Source organism: Telmatherina bonti (genome assembly GCF_933228915.1).
Source record: "Telmatherina bonti genome assembly, chromosome: 15".
In the NCBI taxonomy this organism is placed as follows: domain Eukaryota; kingdom Metazoa; phylum Chordata; class Actinopteri; order Atheriniformes; family Telmatherinidae; genus Telmatherina; species Telmatherina bonti.
In genome coordinates this window covers 39,354,738-39,375,120 of record NC_136613.1, presented here as the reverse complement: position 1 = coordinate 39,375,120, position 20,383 = coordinate 39,354,738, and the positions used below count along the sequence as shown (strand labels likewise).

Here is a 20,383-nt window from a genome sequence, read left to right as displayed (position 1 = left end):
AGACTCAGGCCAGCACCCAGCGGTCCGACTCGGGTTCATAGCGTCTGGGGGGCCGTCTCACATGGGCAGGAAGCACAGGTTGGGGCAGCAAATGCGGCGACTGCGGCACCCGGTCCGGTGGGATCCCCGGAGGGAACCGCCTCACGGGGTACTGACGAGGGCACACCGGGAACAGTGTGGCAGAGCCCATCTGGGACCACCTGGGGGGTCTCTGGGACCCGAGGGGCAGGTCGAGGCTCCCTGGCCAAGCAGGCAGCGGTGATGGTGCATCCCGCAGCTGCCTGGCATGGTGGATAGCCGGGGTATAAGCGCGGAGGAAGCGCCGATTGCGCAAAGTCAGGCAACCCGACCCGTCTACCCTGATCCGATACTGACCCCAGCGACTCCACCACCACCCCAGACCTATCCCATTTGCGCGGGGTGGGGCCTTGCAGGTTCTGGAGGAACACTGTCTCCCCCAGTGCTAGTGGGCGGAGAGGCCGTGAGCACTGCTCCAGAGCAGCATGGGACATACGAGTCCGGAGGGCCTCCTCCTTTGCGGCCCATGCCTGATGCCAGAGCGGGCGGACATGTGGGTTGGAGAACTTCTCAAGCCTACTGGCAAAGGATAGGGAGTCAAGCAAGGGGCGGCCAAAGATAATCTGCGCAGGCGAGAGATTACAATCAGGATCTGGCGTGTTGCGCAGCTGCAGCATGGCATGTAGGAAACTGTCATGATCTAGACTGCCAGTTGGGTCGGTGTTGGAGACCAGGAGGCGCTTGGCCGTCTTCACCGCAACCTCAGCCCTGCCGTTGGACTGTGGAAAGCCAACAGAGGACACACAATGTCTGACATGCCATAAACGGAGGAAGTCCTCTGTATGGCTGGCGGTGAACTCTGGGCCCCCGTCACTGGACAGCTCCTCCGGTACACCGAAGGTAGCAAAAAACGTATGGAGGTGGCGAACCAAGCCAGTGGAGGCCCCTAAGTCAGTGCCCGCAGTGGAGCTTAGGACCTCCACCCATCCAGAGAGGCGGCCCCCCGTTGACCAAGTAGTGGCGGCCCCCGTAGTCAAAGAAGTCGGCGAACACAGCCTCGAATGGTGTGGACGGTGGCGAGGATGGAATGGGGGGTGTGGCCGCATGTGAAGGGGCATTGAGGTTGCAGTCTGCACATCCATCCCTGATGGCCTGGATGTCCCCCGACATGGCACGGGCTCCATCAGCGAAGTCCCCTGGTGAGCAGCATGAAGACGCTGAAGGACCCTACTTCTGAGGGACGGCGGAACCACGACATGGTCATCATACAGTAGGACACCATCTAGTGCATAGACGGACTCACAGACTAGCAATAGGCCGGCCAGGGCAGGGTCATGAACGTCAATCTTACCCTCAATGCTCGATGAGGTACAGAAGATGTGCAAAGGAAGCATCTGCTGCCGTCTCCTGAGCAAGGAGGGGCCAGGAGATGACACCAAGTTCCTGCGCATCTTCGCGGATGGATGCCATGAGTGCAGACTCAACACTGTCGGGATAGCTATGAGGCCCCCTAACGACTGGCTGGCAATAGAGCCAGTAGAGGAAGGGTGTCTCGAGGTGGCATCAGCGGCATGATTGCCAGAAGAGCGCCAAAGAAGGGTACGCTTTTTGAGCCTAAACAGACGAGAGTTTGTGATCTCATCCAGCATACGGTCACCAAAGATTTTCACCAGAGGTTTGTGGTCCGTGACGACAACAAGGTTGTCGCACCCCTGCGTAAAATATTTTGTTTGCTCAAGGCCCCAGGCCACAGCCGGAGCCTCCCTCGATAACAGCGTTATGCTGTTCCGCTGAGGATAGGAAGCGTGACCCAGCATGGGTTATCCGCCATCCGTCCAGGCAACAGTCCGGTACGCCAGAACTGCAGTCGCAGTGTTGTTGCAGGAGAAAGTAACCAATGCCACGCTGGGACCAGTCAGGGCGAAAGCAAGTCCTCCTCTGCATGTCATAGGTCTCCACACCCACCCAGATGGACTCAACCACAGCCTGTTTAGATGCTTGGAAGGCATCCTCCAGCTCGCGCGACCACGAAAATTTGCACCTCGGGCTGAGGAAAGGCGTAAATGGTGCCATGGAGTCACGCAGCTGGGCATAGTTAGCCACCTGGTTGACAAGGCCGAACCAGCTACTGATATCTGTGGTGGAGACTGGGGTGGGGAAGTCTCGGATAGCATCCAAGTACTTCGAAAGTGGTTCGATTGTAGAGTCTGAGACCCGAAAGCCAGTGAAGTCAACAGTCCTCTCCGCGAACTGAAACTTGTCAGGGTTCAGGACAATGCCTGCCCGGCCGACCCGCGTGAGGAAGTCGATGGTCCTCCACCAGTGCTGCTCTAAGTCAGCGTCATAGTGGATGGTGTCATCAACACAACGCTCCTTGTGCTCGTAATCTGAGAGGATAGCGTCAAAACGGCGGTTGTAGCCATCCCCAGAACACCAGCGGCCGAACGGTGTTATCAAAGTGGTCAGGTGGCGATCTGACTCGCGCAGGGGCACACTATGAAATCCGTTCCAGGCATCTGTGACAGTTTTCCAGGTGCCCTTTGGGATGCGATGTGCAAGGTGGAAGGGGGGTTCAGTGGCGAAGGTCTCGCGTCAACAGTACTTGTTGAAAGGGGATGGGTCCACGGTCCTGCGGGGGGAGCCGTCATGTTTCCGAGTGACTACCATACAATGGCACCATGTCACTGGTTCACCATAAGGCACGCGTTCAATTACACCCAGGGCCTTGTCCCGAAGGAGATCATCGTATACTTTTTGCTGCCAGTGCATGGGCACAGTCGCCGCACTGTGGCACGCCTTAGGTGTGGCTGCTGGGTCCACATGAATCTCAATAGGTGGCCCTTCCATGCATGGCAGCTCCCGATGGGGGCAGGTGTTGAATGTAGATGAGGCATATCTCTTCAACAGCCAAGCCCTCATGCTGCCGTTATTGCTTGGTGTGCATGAGAAGGGCAACTCTGCAGGCCGAGGCGGGGGGGCAGAGCGCTGAAGGCATGAGCACTCAGGATCATTTGGCCCACTGGGATCTCGGCTGCCGACAGTGGACTGAGCAGCAGTGACCGGCAAAGGGCTGATTCGGCTCGTTAAGGGCGACCCGGCCGCATCCCCCCCAGAACTCACGCCACTGGCATTCGACGGAAAGGTGCCAGGCAGGAGGCCAAGGCAGAGCAGCGACTCATAGGAGAGGTACATGGACTGGACTGATCTGCTAGCATACACCATGGAACGACAGGAGGTGACCACCCTGCTGCTGGGGGTTTTAGAGAGCACAGCAAAGAAAGCACCGTTAACAGCAATATGAGAACGGTTGGCAGCCGACAGGCTCAGACCTACGGGGTGCAGGTCATTACGCGAGAACCCGCAGGCGAGAAACTCTTGAGAGGGACCATAGGTCTGACTGCGTGCCAGCAGCAGCAATATCTGACACTGTAGCCTTTGAGCATGAACCCCTACTGCGGGTGCCGCTTCCTGACTCAGCCAGGTCATCAATCGAGATGGAGATCGACACACGAGGGTGGTCTCTCAGTCTGGCGCGTCTCCACTCACCTCTTGAGAAGATGTGGTGGTCAAACCTGATTGTCGTGGTCCCGATGGCACCAGGAGCATGGCAACGGGGCCGGCCCCTGTGACGTCTGGCAGACAGGGCCTCGGACCAGTCCACAGCCCTGCCACATGATCTGAGAAATCGGCTCTGAGTCCACGGCAGCTTGTTGGCCAACGTGTGGCAGCTGCAGCCGCCTTTGACACCGACGGGCCCTGAAGCAGTCAATGCAGACTCGGTGGGGCTTGGTATTCCAACCGCGAGGTCCCTCCAAAAAGACCTCAAAAGTGTTCTTGCAGTCTGGGCATGAGGCCTTTTTAGCCCTGTCAACCAGGGCTGGGGTCGGGGTAGGCCCACGTCTGCTGAACCCTGTTCAAGCGTCTGAATGAGGACATAGCTGAAAGGTTGGGTGATGGGAGTGCATTGCGAGCAATTTCTTTGTTCTCAACGAGCGCAATCACCTCATTCACTGGTCTCCTCATGACATCGGGTATCCCCAGCGTTTCACGGCGTATGTCTGGGTAATAGAGGCCATTGACCAAAACATCACGAATAATGTGGTCCGTATAGTCCACAGCCCTGCCGCATACACACGCTGCATTGTAGGCACAGGTCTCCGCCTTCCCCTGCACCCTGGCAGAAAAGGCGCGGAAAGATTCGTCACGCTCCTGGTGTAATTGAAGGAGCTCGGTGCGCAGGACGCATGTGGCCACAGGAATGACTGCAAGTGAGCGCATGGCAGCTAACAAGTCAGGCAGGGGTCCAGATGCGGCATTGTGGTTTGCCTTCAACAAACTATCTCCGAGTTCGGGCCTAGCACACTGGAACAGCTGGAAAGGGGCTTGGGCGTCTCCTATGCCAGAGCCAACGCGGAAGACATCCCAGCGACGAGTGAACACGTTCCATTCTTCTATCGTTATGCCGATGTCGACCCTGGGACGTTCGAGTTTGGGGCCCGGAGGAGCACAGAGCTGGGCGGACACTGCAATTCCAGGCAGGTCCTGATGGGCGAGTCAGTGATTCGTCAGCAGGGCGACGGTGAGGGCCTCAGACACATAATCTGTACCGAAGGTGCAGCCAGGAACCGAGCACTTAACCATGGCTTCCTCATGAAGAAACACGCTCCTCGATGTCAGACCACTTTAATGACAACGATGAGGAAGCCCTGTAACATTACAACAGTATGAAGGTAAACTAATGCAATTTCACCATAGAAATGCCTAATACATACTGTAGAAACTTAAATCAGCTTAGCAGCAGTACTAAAACATAAGCAGACTTACAGGAAATAAGCTGGACAGGTTACCATCTCTGTCTTGACATGAACATGGTGTAAACGTGGCTACTTTGTCTGCTAGCTTAACCATGTCTTGTTTCCCTCTACTGACACCCGGTGGCCGGTGGAGAACTCTGCACTAACCAGCTAACAGAGGTAAGCGGGCTAAAGCTAAGTCACGTTGTTAACCGGCTAAACTGACTTGAAGCGAGAGATCGGGTACCTGTCAATCAAAAGGACACGCCCCTAAATAGGCAGAACTTCCAGATCAAGTTACTTTTAAACGTTTGAAAAGAGTTTGAAAAAAATTTACTCCCCCCACTGTTGTCATGAAGGTAAACCTGACCTATTAAACCTAAAATGGATTTTTGTACCAGGCTGTAAACGTGTTTATTTCTGCTGTAAACATGTTTATTTCTGCTGCAAACGTGTTTATTTCTGCTGTAAACACGCTCCAGCAGTCCCGTCCTGTCCCGCCCCAGCCGCCCCTTCACCCCAACACATGTAATCCACATCCATCAACAGAATTAATAACTTTATTAAAACATTGAGTAGTATGAAACAAAAAGCAACTGTGACATCAGAGCTGGATGAAACCGGCGGATCTGCGTGAGTCGGTCTGTTCCTGTGTCAGAAAAAGTCTGCCGCCAACATTCTGTGTTTTCTGCTGTGATGACCGGAGCTCGTCTTCTTCATGGGCGTCTTCTTAAAGACGGTGGGCGGAGACTTCAGGACGCCAAACTTTGGTTTCTGTTGAGGGTCAAACGGAACCCGGGAGGACCCATCTGGACTCAGCAGCAGGCTGCGGTCAGTCCTCCTGAACTCTGAGACGGAGAAAAACACGCCGTCATGTCTACACATCACCATCAATACGGGTTTAAACTGGTTCTTACCTGCTGTCTTATTGTTCTTCAGGCCAAAGGTCACCTTCTTCAGGTCCAATCGGGACGATCCAGCGCTCTGCTGCACAGAAACAGACAGGAATCACAGGATGTCCCACATGATCCTCCTCCGCTTACAGCAGGACCCCTCTATGGTCGGGAACTGGATTTTCCTGGTCCGATCTGAGGACGTTGTGGGCTCCCCAGGTATGAGCTTCTTCCCCGCTGTTCGGTGGAAAACTCTGCTCCTGTTAAACATGGGAAACGTCCGGAAGCCTCGTCCAGTTTGTACCAGATCGTATTTCCCCTCATTTACAGACTAAACCTCAGAATTACATGGAATTCATTCACTCAAACTTCACTTCTACCTGTTAACCCGCATAACTAGTCCACATAACGATCTTCCAGTCTGGACACACGAAAAACCAGCGTCGCTGACACCAGTCAGGTCCCTGAATGCATCAGGACAACATCCTGCTGTCTGGTCCCTGAACGCATCGGGACCCACAGCCTGCAGTCTGGTCCCTGAACGCATCGGGACCCACAGCCTGCAGTCTGGTCCCTGAACGCATCGGGACCCACAGCCTGCAGTCTGGTCCCTGAACGCATCGGGACCCACAGCCTGCAGTCTGGTCCCTGAACGCATCGGGACCCACAGCCTGCAGTCTGGTCCCTGAACGCATCGGGACCCACAGCCTGCAGTCTGGTCCCTGAACGCATCGGGACCCACAGCCTGCAGTCTGGTCCCTGAACGCATCGGGACCCACAGCCTGCAGTCTGGTCCCTGAACGCATCGGGACCCACAGCCTGCAGTCTGGTCCCTGAACGCATCGGGACCCACAGCCTGCAGTCTGGTCCCTGAACGCATCGGGACCGATTGCAGAACCGCTCCGTCCGATTGCAGAAGGAACACGGTCCGGTTGCAGGTATTCTCTTGTAAATATGTGACCTCAGGAAAACCCTAGTGGTTCTGATCTGTCTGATGGAACCCGGTTGTGTACCTCCTTGCGGCGGACCGGGGTATCCGGGCCTCCTTTGGTTCTGCAGAAGAGCGGTATCGGAACAACAGCTTTTTTATGAAAGCTGATGAAATCATGTTCTCATCCTGAAATATAAAGTCAGCTGGTTCAGTAACAAAGCCTGGTCTGCTCTGCTGTCAGGAAGCTCACGGCTGGTTCTGTTTGTCCCAGAAGCAGCAACGTGGACTAACTGAGGTCCAGCAGTGGATCAGGACTCCGTGGGGGAGGGTTCAGTCCTCTGGGGGTGTGATGGTCCAGCTGGTGGAGACTAGAAACAGTCACGGAGGATGGACGCTCAAATAAACCACTGACGTACGTATCCTATACTTCCGGTTCTGGACCCATCCAATATGGTGGAGACGCTGGTTCACTCTCCAGCACTAAACGAGACGTCTATGTGATGACGTCTATGTGATGACGTCTATGTGGATGACGTCTATGTGGATGACGTCTATGTGGATGACGTCTATGTGATGACGTCTATGTGGATGACGTCTATGTGGATGACGTCTATGTGGATGACGTCTATGTGGATGACGTCTTTGTGATGACTATGTGGATGACGTCTACGTGGATGACGTCTACGTGGATGACGTCTACGTGGATGACGTCTACGTGGATGACGTCTACGTGATGACGTCTACGTGATGACGTCTACGTGATGACGTCTATGTGGATGACGTCTACGTGGATGACGTCTACGTGGATGACGTCTACGTGGATGACGTCTACGTGGATGACGTCTACGTGGATGACGTCTACGTGGATGACGTCTACGTGATGACGTCTACGTGGATGACGTCTACGTGGTGACGTCTACGTGGTGACGTCTACGTGGTGACGTCTACGTGGTGACGTCTACGTGGATGACGTCTACGTGGATGACGTCTACGTGGATGACGTCTACGTGGATGACGTCGACGTGATGACGTCGACGTGGATGACGTCTATGTGGATGACGTCGACGTGATGACGTCGACGTGGATGACGTCTACGTGATGACGTCTATGTGGATGACGTCTTTGTGATGACTATGTGGATGACGTCTACGTGGATGACGTCTACGTGATGACGTCTACGTGATGACGTCTACGTGATGACGTCTAGGTGGATGACGTCTACGTGATGACGTCTACGTGATGACGTCTACGTGATGACGTCTACGTGATGACGTCTATGTGGATGACGTCTATGTGGATGACGTCTACGTGATGACGTCTACGTGGATGACGTCTACGTGGATGACGTCTACGTGGATGACGTCTATGTGATGACGTCTATGTGGATGACGTCTATGTGGATGACGTCTACGTGGATGACGTCTACGTGGATGACGTCTACGTGATGACGTCTATGTGGATGACGTCTACGTGATGACGTCGACGTGGATGACGTCTACGTGATGACGTCTACGTGGATGACGTCTACGTGATGACGTCTACGTGGAGACGTCTACGTGGATGACGTCTACGTGATGACGTCGACGTGGATGACGTCTACGTGATGACGTCTACGTGATGACGTCTACGTGATGACGTCTACGTGGAGACGTCTAGGTGGATGACGTCTAGGTGGATGACGTCTAGGTGGATGACGTCTACGTGATGACGTCTGTGGATGACGTCTGTGGATGACGTCTGTGGATGACGTCTACGTGATGACGTCGAAGTGGATGACGTCTACGTGATGACGTCGAAGTGGATGACGTCTACGTGGATGACGTCTACGTGGATGACGTCTACGTGGATGACGTCTACGTGGATGACTTCTACGTGATGACGTCTACGTGATGACGTCTACGTGGATGACGTCTACGTGATGACGTCTATGTGGATGACGTCTACGTGATGACGTCTACGTGATGACGTCTACGTGATGACGTCTATGTGGATGACGTCTACGTGATGACGTCTACGTGATGACGTCTATATGGATGACGTCTACGTGATGACGTCTACGTGGATGACGTCTACGTGGTGACGTCTACGTGGTGACGTCTACGTGGTGACGTCTACGTGATGACGTCTACGTGGATGACGTCTGTGGATGACGTCTGTGGATGACGTCTACGTGGTGACGTCTACGTGGTGACGTCTACGTGGTGACGTCTACGTGGTGACGTCTACGTGGTGACGTCTACGTGGATGACGTCTACGTGGATGACGTCTAAGTGGATGACGTCGACGTGATGACGTCGACGTGGATGACGTCGACGTGGATGACGTCGACGTGGATGACGTCTACGTGATGACGTCGACGTGGATGACGTCTACGTGATGACGTCTACGTGGTGACGTCTACGTGGTGACGTCTACGTGGTGACGTCTACGTGGATGACGTCTACGTGGATGACGTCTACGTGATGACGTCTACGTGATGACGTCTACGTGATGACGTCGACGTGGATGACGTCTATGTGGATGACGTCGACGTGATGACGTCGACGTGGATGACGTCGACGTGGATGACGTCTACGTGGTGACGTCTACGTGGTGACGTCTACGTGGTGACGTCTACGTGGTGACGTCTATGTGGATGACGTCTACGTGATGACGTCTACGTGATGACGTCTACGTGGTGACGTCTACGTGGTGACGTATACGTGATGACGTCTACGTGATGACGTCTACGTGGATGACGTCTACGTGGATGACGTCTACGTGATGATGTCTACGTGATGACGTCTACGTGGATGACGTCTACGTGATGACGTCTACGTGATGACGTCTACGTGATGACGTCTACGTGGTGACGTATACGTGATGACGTCTACGTGATGACGTCTACGTGGATGACGTCTACGTGGATGACGTCTACGTGATGATGTCTACGTGATGACGTCTACGTGGATGACGTCTACGTGATGACGTCTACGTGATGACGTCTACGTGATGACGTCTACGTGGTGACGTCTACGTGATGACGTCTACGTGGATGACGTCTACGTGGATGACGTCGACGTGGATGACGTCTACGTGATGACGTCGACGTGGATGACGTCTACGTGATGACGTCTACGTGATGACGTCTACGTGGATGACGTCTACGTGGATGACGTCTACGTGATGACGTCGACGTGGATGACGTCTATGTGGATGACGTCTACGTGATGACGTCGACGTGGATGACGTCTACGTGGATGACGTCTACGTGGTGACGTCTACGTGGATGACGTCTACGTGGATGACGTCTACGTGATGACGTCTACGTGATGACGTCGACGTGGATGACGTCTATGTGGATGACGTCTTTGTGATGACTATGTGGATGACGTCTACGTGGATGACGTGGATGACGTCTACGTGATGACGGCTACGTGATGACGTCTATGTGGATGACGTCTACGTGGTGACGTCTACGTGGTGACGTCTACGTGGATGACGTCTACGTGGATGACGTCTACGTGATGACGTCGACGTGGATGACGTCTACGTGGATGACGTCTACGTGGATGACGTCTACGTGATGACGTCTACGTGATGACGTCTATGTGGATGACGTCTTTGTGATGACTATGTGGATGACGTCTACGTGGATGACGACTATGTGGATGACGTCTACGTGGATGACGTCTACGTGGATGACGTCTACGTGATGACGTCTAGGTGATGACGTCTACGTGATGACGTCTAGGTGGATGACGTCTACGTGATGACGTCTACGTGATGACGTCTATGTGGATGACGTCTATGTGGATGACGTCTACGTGATGACGTCTACGTGGATGACGTCTACGTGGATGACGTCTACGTGGATGACGTCTACGTGGATGACGTCTATGTGATGACGTCTATGTGGATGACGTCTAGGTGGATGACGTCTACGTGATGACGTCTATGTGGATGATGTCTACGTGATGACGTCTACGTGGAGACGTCTACGTGGATGACGTCTACGTGGATGACGTCTACGTGGATGACGTCTACGTGATGACGTCGACGTGGATGACGTCTACGTGATGACGTCTACGTGATGACGTCTATGTGGATGACGTCTACGTGATGACGTCTACGTGATGACGTCTACGTGATGACGTCTACGTGATGACGTCTATGTGGATGACGTCTACGTGATGACGTCTACGTGGATGACGTCTACGTGATGACGTCTACGTGATGACGTCTACGTGGATGACGTCTACGTGATGACGTCGACGTGGATGACGTCTACGTGATGACGTCTACGTGATGACGTCTACGTGATGACGTCTAGGTGGATGACGTCTGTGGATGACGTCTACGTGGATGACGTCTACGTGGTGACGTCTACGTGGTGACGTCTACGTGGTGACGTCTATGTGGTGACGTATACGTGATGACGTCTACGTGGTGACGTCTATGTGGATGACGTCTACGTGATGACGTCTACGTGATGACGTCTACGTGATGACGTCTACGTGGATGACGTCTATGTGGATGACGTCTACGTGGATGACGTCTACGTGGATGACGTCTACGTGGTGACGTCTACGTGGTGACGTCTACGTGGATGACGTCTACGTGGATGACGTCTACGTGGATGACGTCTACGTGATGACGTCGACGTGGATGACGTCTATGTGGATGACGTCTACGTGGATGACGTCTACGTGATGACGTCTACGTGATGACGTCTATGTGGATGACGTCTTTGTGATGACTATGTGGATGACGTCTACGTGATGACGTCTACGTGGATGACGTCTACGTGGATGACGTCTATGTGATGACGTCTATGTGGATGACGTCTACGTGATGACGTCTACGTGGAGACGTCTACGTGGATGACGTCTACGTGGATGACGTCTACGTGATGACGTCGACGTGGATGACGTCTACGTGATGACGTCTACGTGATGACGTCTACGTGGAGACGTCTAGGTGGATGACGTCTAGGTGGATGACGTCTAGGTGGATGACGTCTACGTGGATGACGTCTGTGGATGACGTCTGTGGATGACGTCTGTGGATGACGTCTGTGGATGACGTCTACGTGATGACGTCTACGTGGATGACGTCTACGTGGATGACGTCTACGTGATGACGTCTACGTGGATGACGTCTACGTGGATGACGTCTACGTGATGACGTCGACGTGGATGACGTCTACGTGATGACGTCTACGTGGAGACGTCTACGTGGATGACGTCTACGTGATGACGTCTAGGTGGATGACGTCTAGGTGGATGACGTCTAGGTGGATGACGTCTACGTGATGACGTCTACGTGGATGACGTCTGTGGATGACGTCTGTGGATGACGTCTACGTGATGACGTCTACGTGATGACGTCTACGTGGATGACGTCTACGTGATGACGTCTATGTGGATGATGTCTACGTGATGACGTCTAGGTGGATGACGTCTACGTGATGACGTCTACGTGATGACGTCTACGTGATGACGTCTATGTGGATGACGTCTAGGTGGATGCCGTCTACGTGATGACGTCTACGTGATGACGTCTACGTGATGACGTCTATGTGATGACGTCTACGTGATGACGTCTACGTGATGACGTCTACGTGATGACGTCTATGTGGATGACGTCTACGTGGATGACGTCTACGTGATGACGTCTACGTGGATGACGTCTACGTGGATGACGTCTACGTGGATGACGTCTACGTGATGACGTCTACGTGGTGACGTCTACGTGGTGACGTCTACGTGATGACGTCTACGTGATGACGTCTATGTGGATGACGTCTACGTGGATGACGTCTACGTGGATGACGTCTGTGGATGACGTCTAGGTGGATGACGTCTGTGGATGACGTCTACGTGGATGACGTCTGTGGATGACGTCTGTGGATGACGTCTGTGGATGACGTCTACGTGATGACGTCTACGTGATGACGTCTACGTGATGACGTCTACGTGGATGACGTCTACGTGGTGACGTCTACGTGGTGACGTCTATGTGGTGACGTCTACGTGGATGACGTCTACGTGGATGACGTCTACGTGGATGACGTCTACGTGATGACGTCGACGTGGATGACGTCTACGTGATGACGTCTACGTGATGACGTCTATGTGGATGACGTCTAGGTGGATGACGTCTGTGGATGACGTCTGTGGATGACGTCTACGTGGATGACGTCTGTGGATGACGTCTACGTGGATGACGTCTACGTGATGACGTCTACGTGGATGACGTCTACGTGGATGACGTCTACGTGGATGACGTCTACGTGATGACGTCTACGTGATGACGTCTATGTGGATGACGTCTACGTGATGACGTCTACGTGATGACGTCTACGTGGAGACGTCTACGTGGATGACGTCTACGTGGATGACGTCTACGTGGATGACGTCTACGTGATGACGTCTAGGTGGATGACGTCTACGTGATGACGTCTAGGTGGATGACGTCTAGGTGGATGACGTCTAGGTGGATGACGTCTATGTGGATGACGTCTTTGTGATGACTATGTGGATGACGTCTACGTGGATGACGTCTACGTGGATGACGTCTACGTGATGACGTCTACGTGATGACGTCTAGGTGGATGACGTCTACGTGATGACGTCTACGTGATGACGTCTACGTGATGACGTCTACGTGATGACGTCTATGTGGATGACGTCTATGTGGATGACGTCTACGTGATGACGTCTACGTGGATGACGTCTACGTGGATGACGTCTACGTGGATGACGTCTATGTGATGACGTCTACGTGGATGACGTCTACGTGGATGACGTCTACGTGGATGACGTCGACGTGGATGACGTCGACGTGGATGACGTCGACGTGGATGACGTCGACGTGGATGACGTCTACGTGGATGACGTCTACGTGGAGACGTCTACGTGGATGACGTCTACGTGGATGACGTCTACGTGGATGACGTCTACGTGATGACGTCTACGTGATGACGTCTACGTGATGACGTCTACGTGGAGACGTCTAGGTGGATGACGTCTACGTGGATGACGTCTACGTGGATGACGTCTACGTGGATGACGTCTGTGGATGACGTCTGTGGATGACGTCTGTGGATGACGTCTGTGGATGACGTCTACGTGATGACGTCTACGTGATGACGTCTACGTGATGACGTCTACGTGATGACGTCTATGTGGATGACGTCTACGTGATGACGTCTACGTGATGACGTCTACGTGGATGACGTCTACGTGATGACGTCTATGTGGATGACGTCTACGTGATGACGTCTACGTGGTGACGTCTACGTGGTGACGTCTATGTGGATGACGTCTACGTGGTGACGTCTACGTGATGACGTCTACGTGATGACGTCTACGTGATGACGTCTATGTGGATGACGTCTACGTGGATGACGTCTACGTGGATGACGTCTACGTGATGACGTCTACGTGGATGACGTCTACGTGGATGACGTCTACGTGGTGACGTCTACGTGGTGACGTCTACGTGGATGACGTCTACGTGGATGACGTCTACGTGATGACGTCGACGTGGATGACGTCTACGTGATGACGTCTACGTGGAGACGTCTACGTGGAGACGTCTAGGTGGATGACGTCTAGGTGGATGACGTCTACGTGGATGACGTCTACGTGGATGACGTCTGTGGATGACGTCTGTGGATGACGTCTGTGGATGACGTCTACGTGATGACGTCTACGTGATGACGTCTACGTGGATGACGTCTACGTGATGACGTCTACGTGATGACGTCTATATGGATGACGTCTACGTGATGACGTCTACGTGATGACGTCTACGTGGATGACGTCTACGTGGTGACGTCTACGTGGTGACGTCTACGTGGTGACGTATACGTGGTGACGTCTACGTGGTGACGTCTATGTGGATGACGTCTACGTGATGACGTCTACGTGGATGACGTCTACGTGATGACGTCTACGTGATGACGTCTATGTGGATGACGTCTACGTGATGACGTCTACGTGATGACGTCTACGTGGATGACGTCTACGTGGATGACGTCTACGTGGTGACGTCTACGTGGTGACGTCTACGTGGTGACGTCTACGTGGATGACGTCGACGTGGATGACGTCGACGTGGATGACGTCGACGTGGATGACGTCTACGTGGATGACGTCTACGTGATGACGTCTACGTGATGACGTCTTTGTGATGACGTCTACGTGGATGACGTCTACGTGATGACGTCTACGTGATGACGTCTACGTGATGACGTCTACGTGGATGACGTCTACGTGGATGACGTCTACGTGATGACGTCTACGTGATGACGTCTACGTGATGACGTCTATGTGGATGACGTCTACGTGATGACGTCTACGTGATGACGTCTACGTGATGACGTCTATGTGGATGACGTCTACGTGATGACGTCTACGTGGTGACGTCTACGTGGTGACGTCTATGTGGATGACGTCTACGTGATGACGTCTACGTGATGACGTCTACGTGATGACGTCTACGTGGATGACGTCTACGTGGATGACGTCTACGTGGATGACGTCTACGTGATGACGTCTACGTGGATGACGTCTACGTGGAGACGTCTACGTGGATGACGTCTACGTGGATGACGTCTACGTGGATGACGTCTACGTGATGACGTCGACGTGGATGACGTCTGTGGATGACGTCTGTGGATGACGTCTACGTGATGACGTCTACGTGGATGACGTCTACGTGATGACGTCTACGTGGATGACGTCTACGTGATGACGTCTACGTGATGACGTCTACGTGATGACGTCTACGTGATGACGTCTATATGGATGACGTCTACGTGATGACGTCTACGTGGATGACGTCTACGTGGTGACGTCTACGTGGTGACGTCTACGTGGTGACGTCTACGTGGTGACGTCTACGTGGTGACGTATACGTGATGACGTCCACGTGGTGACGTCTATGTGGATGACGTCTACGTGATGACGTCTACGTGGATGACGTCTACGTGATGACGTCTACGTGATGACGTCTATGTGGATGACGTCTACGTGATGACGTCTACGTGATGACGTCTACGTGGATGACGTCTACGTGGATGACGTCTACGTGGTGACGTCTACGTGGATGACGTCTACGTGGATGACGTCTACGTGGATGACGTCGACGTGGATGACGTCTATGTGGATGACGTCTACGTGGATGACGTCTACGTGATGACGTCTACGTGATGACGTCTATGTGGATGACGTCTTTGTGATGACTATGTGGATGACGTCTACGTGGATGACGTCTACGTGATGACGTCTACGTGATGACGTCTACGTGATGACGTCTACGTGATGACGTCTAGGTGGATGACGTCTACGTGGATGACGTCTACGTGGATGACGTCTACGTGGATGACGTCTACGTGGATGACGTCTATGTGGATGACGTCTACGTGATGACGTCGACGTGGATGACGTCTACGTGGATGACGTCTACGTGATGACGTCTATGTGGATGACGTCTATGTGGATGACGTCTAGGTGGATGCCGTCTACGTGATGACGTCTAGGTGGATGCCGTCTACGTGATGACGTCTATGTGATGACGTCTACGTGATGACGTCTATGTGGATGACGTCTACGTGATGACGTCTACGTGGATGACGTCTACGTGGTGACGTCTACGTGGTGACGTCTACGTGGTGACGTATACGTGATGACGTCTACGTGGTGACGTCTATGTGGATGACGTCTACGTGATGACGTCTACGTGATGACGTCTATGTGGATGACGTCTACGTGATGACGTCTACGTGATGACGTCTACGTGATGACGTCTACGTGGATGACGTCTATGTGGATGACGTCTACGTGGATGACGTCTACGTGGTGACGTCTATGTGGTGACGTCTACGTGGATGACGTCTACGTGGATGACGTCTACGTGATGACGTCGACGTGGATGACGTCTATGTGGATGACGTCGACGTGGATGACGTCTACGTGATGACGTCTACGTGATGACGTCTATGTGGATGACGTCTTTGTGATGACGTCTACGTGGATGACGTCTACGTGATGACGTCTACGTGATGACGTCTACGTGATGACGTCTACGTGATGACGTCTATGTGGATGACGTCTATGTGGATGACGTCTACGTGATGACGTCTACGTGGATGACGTCTACGTGGATGACGTCTACGTGGATGACGTCTATGTGATGACGTCTACGTGGATGACGTCTACGTGGAGACGTCTACGTGGATGATGTCTACGTGATGACGTCGACGTGGATGACGTCTACGTGGATGACGTCTACGTGATGACGTCTAGGTGGATGACGTCTATGTGGATGACGTCTAGGTGGATGCCGTCTAGGTGGATGACGTCTACGTGATGACGTCTACGTGATGACGTCTATGTGGATGACGTCTACGTGATGACGTCTACGTGGATGACGTCTACGTGATGACGTCTACGTGATGACGTCTACGTGATGACGTCTACGTGATGACGTCTATGTGGATGACGTCTACGTGATGACGTCTATATGGATGACGTCTACGTGATGACGTCTACGTGGATGACGTCTACGTGATGACGTCGACGTGGATGACGTCTACGTGATGACGTCTATGTGGATGACGTCTATGTGGATGACGTCTAGGTGGATGACGTCTAGGTGGATGACGTCTACGTGGATGACGTCTACGTGATGACGTCTACGTGATGACGTCTACGTGATGACGTCTACGTGATGACGTCTACGTGATGACGTCTAGGTGGATGACGTCTAGGTGGATGACGTCTACGTGATGACGTCTGTGGATGACGTCTATGTGGATGACGTCTACGTGATGACGTCTACGTGATGACGTCTATGTGGATGACGTCTACGTGATGACGTCTACGTGATGACGTCTACGTGGATGACGTCTACGTGATGACGTCTATGTGGATGACGTCTACGTGATGACGTCTACGTGGTGACGTCTACGTGGTGACGTCTATGTGGATGACGTCTACGTGGTGACGTCTACGTGATGACGTCTACGTGATGACGTCTAGGTGGATGACGTCTACGTGATGACGTCTACGTGGATGACGTCTACGTGGATGACGTCTAGGTGGATGACGTCTGTGGATGACGTCTACGTGGATGACGTCTGTGGATGACGTCTGTGGATGACGTCTGTGGATGACGTCTACGTGATGACGTCTATGTGGATGACGTCTACGTGATGACGTCTACGTGGATGACGTCTACGTGATGACGTCTACGTGATGACGTCTATGTGGATGACGTCTACGTGATGACGTCTACGTGATGACGTCTACGTGGATGACGTCTACGTGGAGACGTCTACGTGGATGACGTCTACGTGGATGACGTCTACGTGGATGACGTCTAGGTGGATGACGTCTACGTGATGACGTCTACGTGGATGACGTCTGTGGATGACGTCTGTGGATGACGTCTGTGGATGACGTCTACGTGATGACGTCTACGTGGATGATGTCTACGTGATGACGTCTACGTGATGACGTCTACGTGGATGACGTCTACGTGATGACGTCTACGTGGATGACGTCTACGTGGATGACGTCTACGTGATGACGTCTACGTGGATGACGTCTACGTGGTGACGTCTATATGGATGACGTCTACGTGATGACGTCTACGTGATGACGTCTACGTGGATGACGTCTACGTGGTGACGTCTACGTGGTGACGTCTACGTGGTGACGTCTACGTGATGACGTCTACGTGGTGACGTCTATGTGGATGACGTCTACGTGATGACGTCTACGTGGATGACGTCTACGTGATGACGTCTACGTGATGACGTCTACGTGATGACGTCTACGTGATGACGTCTATGTGGATGACGTCTACGTGATGACGTCTGTGGATGACGTCTACGTGATGATGTCTACGTGGATGACGTCTACGTGGATGACGTCTACGTGGATGACGTCTATGTGGATGACGTCTATGTGGATGACGTCTACGTGATGACGTCTACGTGGATGACGTCTACGTGGATGACGTCTATGTGATGACGTCTACGTGGATGACGTCTACGTGGAGACGTCTACGTGGATGATGTCTACGTGATGACGTCGACGTGGATGACGTCTACGTGGATGACGTCTACGTGATGACGTCTAGGTGGATGACGTCTATGTGGATGACGTCTAGGTGGATGCCGTCTAGGTGGATGACGTCTACGTGATGACGTCTACGTGATGACGTCTATGTGGATGACGTCTACGTGATGACGTCTACGTGGATGACGTCTACGTGATGACGTCTACGTGATGACGTCTACGTGATGACGTCTACGTGATGACGTCTATGTGGATGACGTCTACGTGATGACGTCTATATGGATGACGTCTACGTGATGACGTCTACGTGGATGACGTCTACGTGATGACGTCGACGTGGATGACGTCTACGTGATGACGTCTATGTGGATGACGTCTATGTGGATGACGTCTAGGTGGATGACGTCTAGGTGGATGACGTCTACGTGGATGACGTCTACGTGATGACGTCTACGTGATGACGTCTACGTGATGACGTCTACGTGATGACGTCTAGGTGGATGACGTCTAGGTGGATGACGTCTACGTGATGACGTCTGTGGATGACGTCTATGTGGATGACGTCTACGTGATGACGTCTACGTGATGACGTCTATGTGGATGACGTCTACGTGATGACGTCTACGTGATGACGTCTACGTGGATGACGTCTACGTGATGACGTCTATGTGGATGACGTCTACGTGATGACGTCTACGTGGTGACGTCTACGTGGTGACGTCTATGTGGATGACGTCTACGTGGTGACGTCTACGTGATGACGTCTACGTGATGACGTCTAGGTGGATGACGTCTACGTGATGACGTCTACGTGGATGACGTCTACGTGGATGACGTCTAGGTGGATGACGTCTGTGGATGACGTCTACGTGGATGACGTCTGTGGATGACGTCTGTGGATGACGTCTGTGGATGACGTCTACGTGATGACGTCTATGTGGATGACGTCTACGTGATGACGTCTACGTGGATGACGTCTACGTGATGACGTCTACGTGATGACGTCTATGTGGATGACGTCTACGTGATGACGTCTACGTGATGACGTCTACGTGGATGACGTCTACGTGGAGACGTCTACGTGGATGACGTCTACGTGGATGACGTCTACGTGGATGACGTCTAGGTGGATGACGTCTACGTGATGACGTCTACGTGGATGACGTCTGTGGATGACGTCTGTGGATGACGTCTGTGGATGACGTCTACGTGATGACGTCTACGTGGATGATGTCTACGTGATGACGTCTACGTGATGACGTCTACGTGGATGACGTCTACGTGATGACGTCTACGTGGATGACGTCTACGTGGATGACGTCTACGTGATGACGTCTACGTGGATGACGTCTACGTGATGACGTCTATGTGGATGACGTCTACGTGATGACGTCTATATGGATGACGTCTACGTGATGACGTCTACGTGATGACGTCTACGTGGTGACGTCTACGTGATGACGTCTACGTGGTGACGTCTACGTGGTGACGTCTACGTGGTGACGTCTACGTGGTGACGTCTACGTGATGACGTCTACGTGGTGACGTCTACGTGGTGACGTCTACGTGGTGACGTCTACGTGATGACGTCTACGTGGTGACGTCTATGTGGATGACGTCTACGTGATGACGTCTACGTGATGACGTCTACGTGGATGACGTCTACGTGATGACG

At 53.0% G+C, this 20,383-nt stretch overlaps 1 protein-coding gene across 2 annotated transcripts in view; it reads right to left on the bottom strand.

Annotated features, from left to right (window-relative positions):
• Nucleotides 1–5,361: 5,361 nt before the first annotated feature.
• Nucleotides 5,362–20,383, bottom strand: part of rrp1 (ribosomal RNA processing 1) — a 49,240-nt gene continuing 34,218 nt past the window's right edge. The window contains exons 14-15 of one of the 2 annotated variants that reach the window (XM_079253681.1): nucleotides 5,729–5,798; nucleotides 5,362–5,659 (exon numbers count right to left, since the gene is read on the bottom strand). In XM_079253681.1, the coding sequence (XP_079109807.1) occupies nucleotides 5,466–5,659; nucleotides 5,729–5,798 (264 nt within the window). In that variant the 3' untranslated portion in view covers nucleotides 5,362–5,465. The remainder of the gene's footprint in view (nucleotides 5,660–5,728; nucleotides 5,799–20,383) is intronic. The other variant, XM_079253682.1, reaches the window with a different exon arrangement.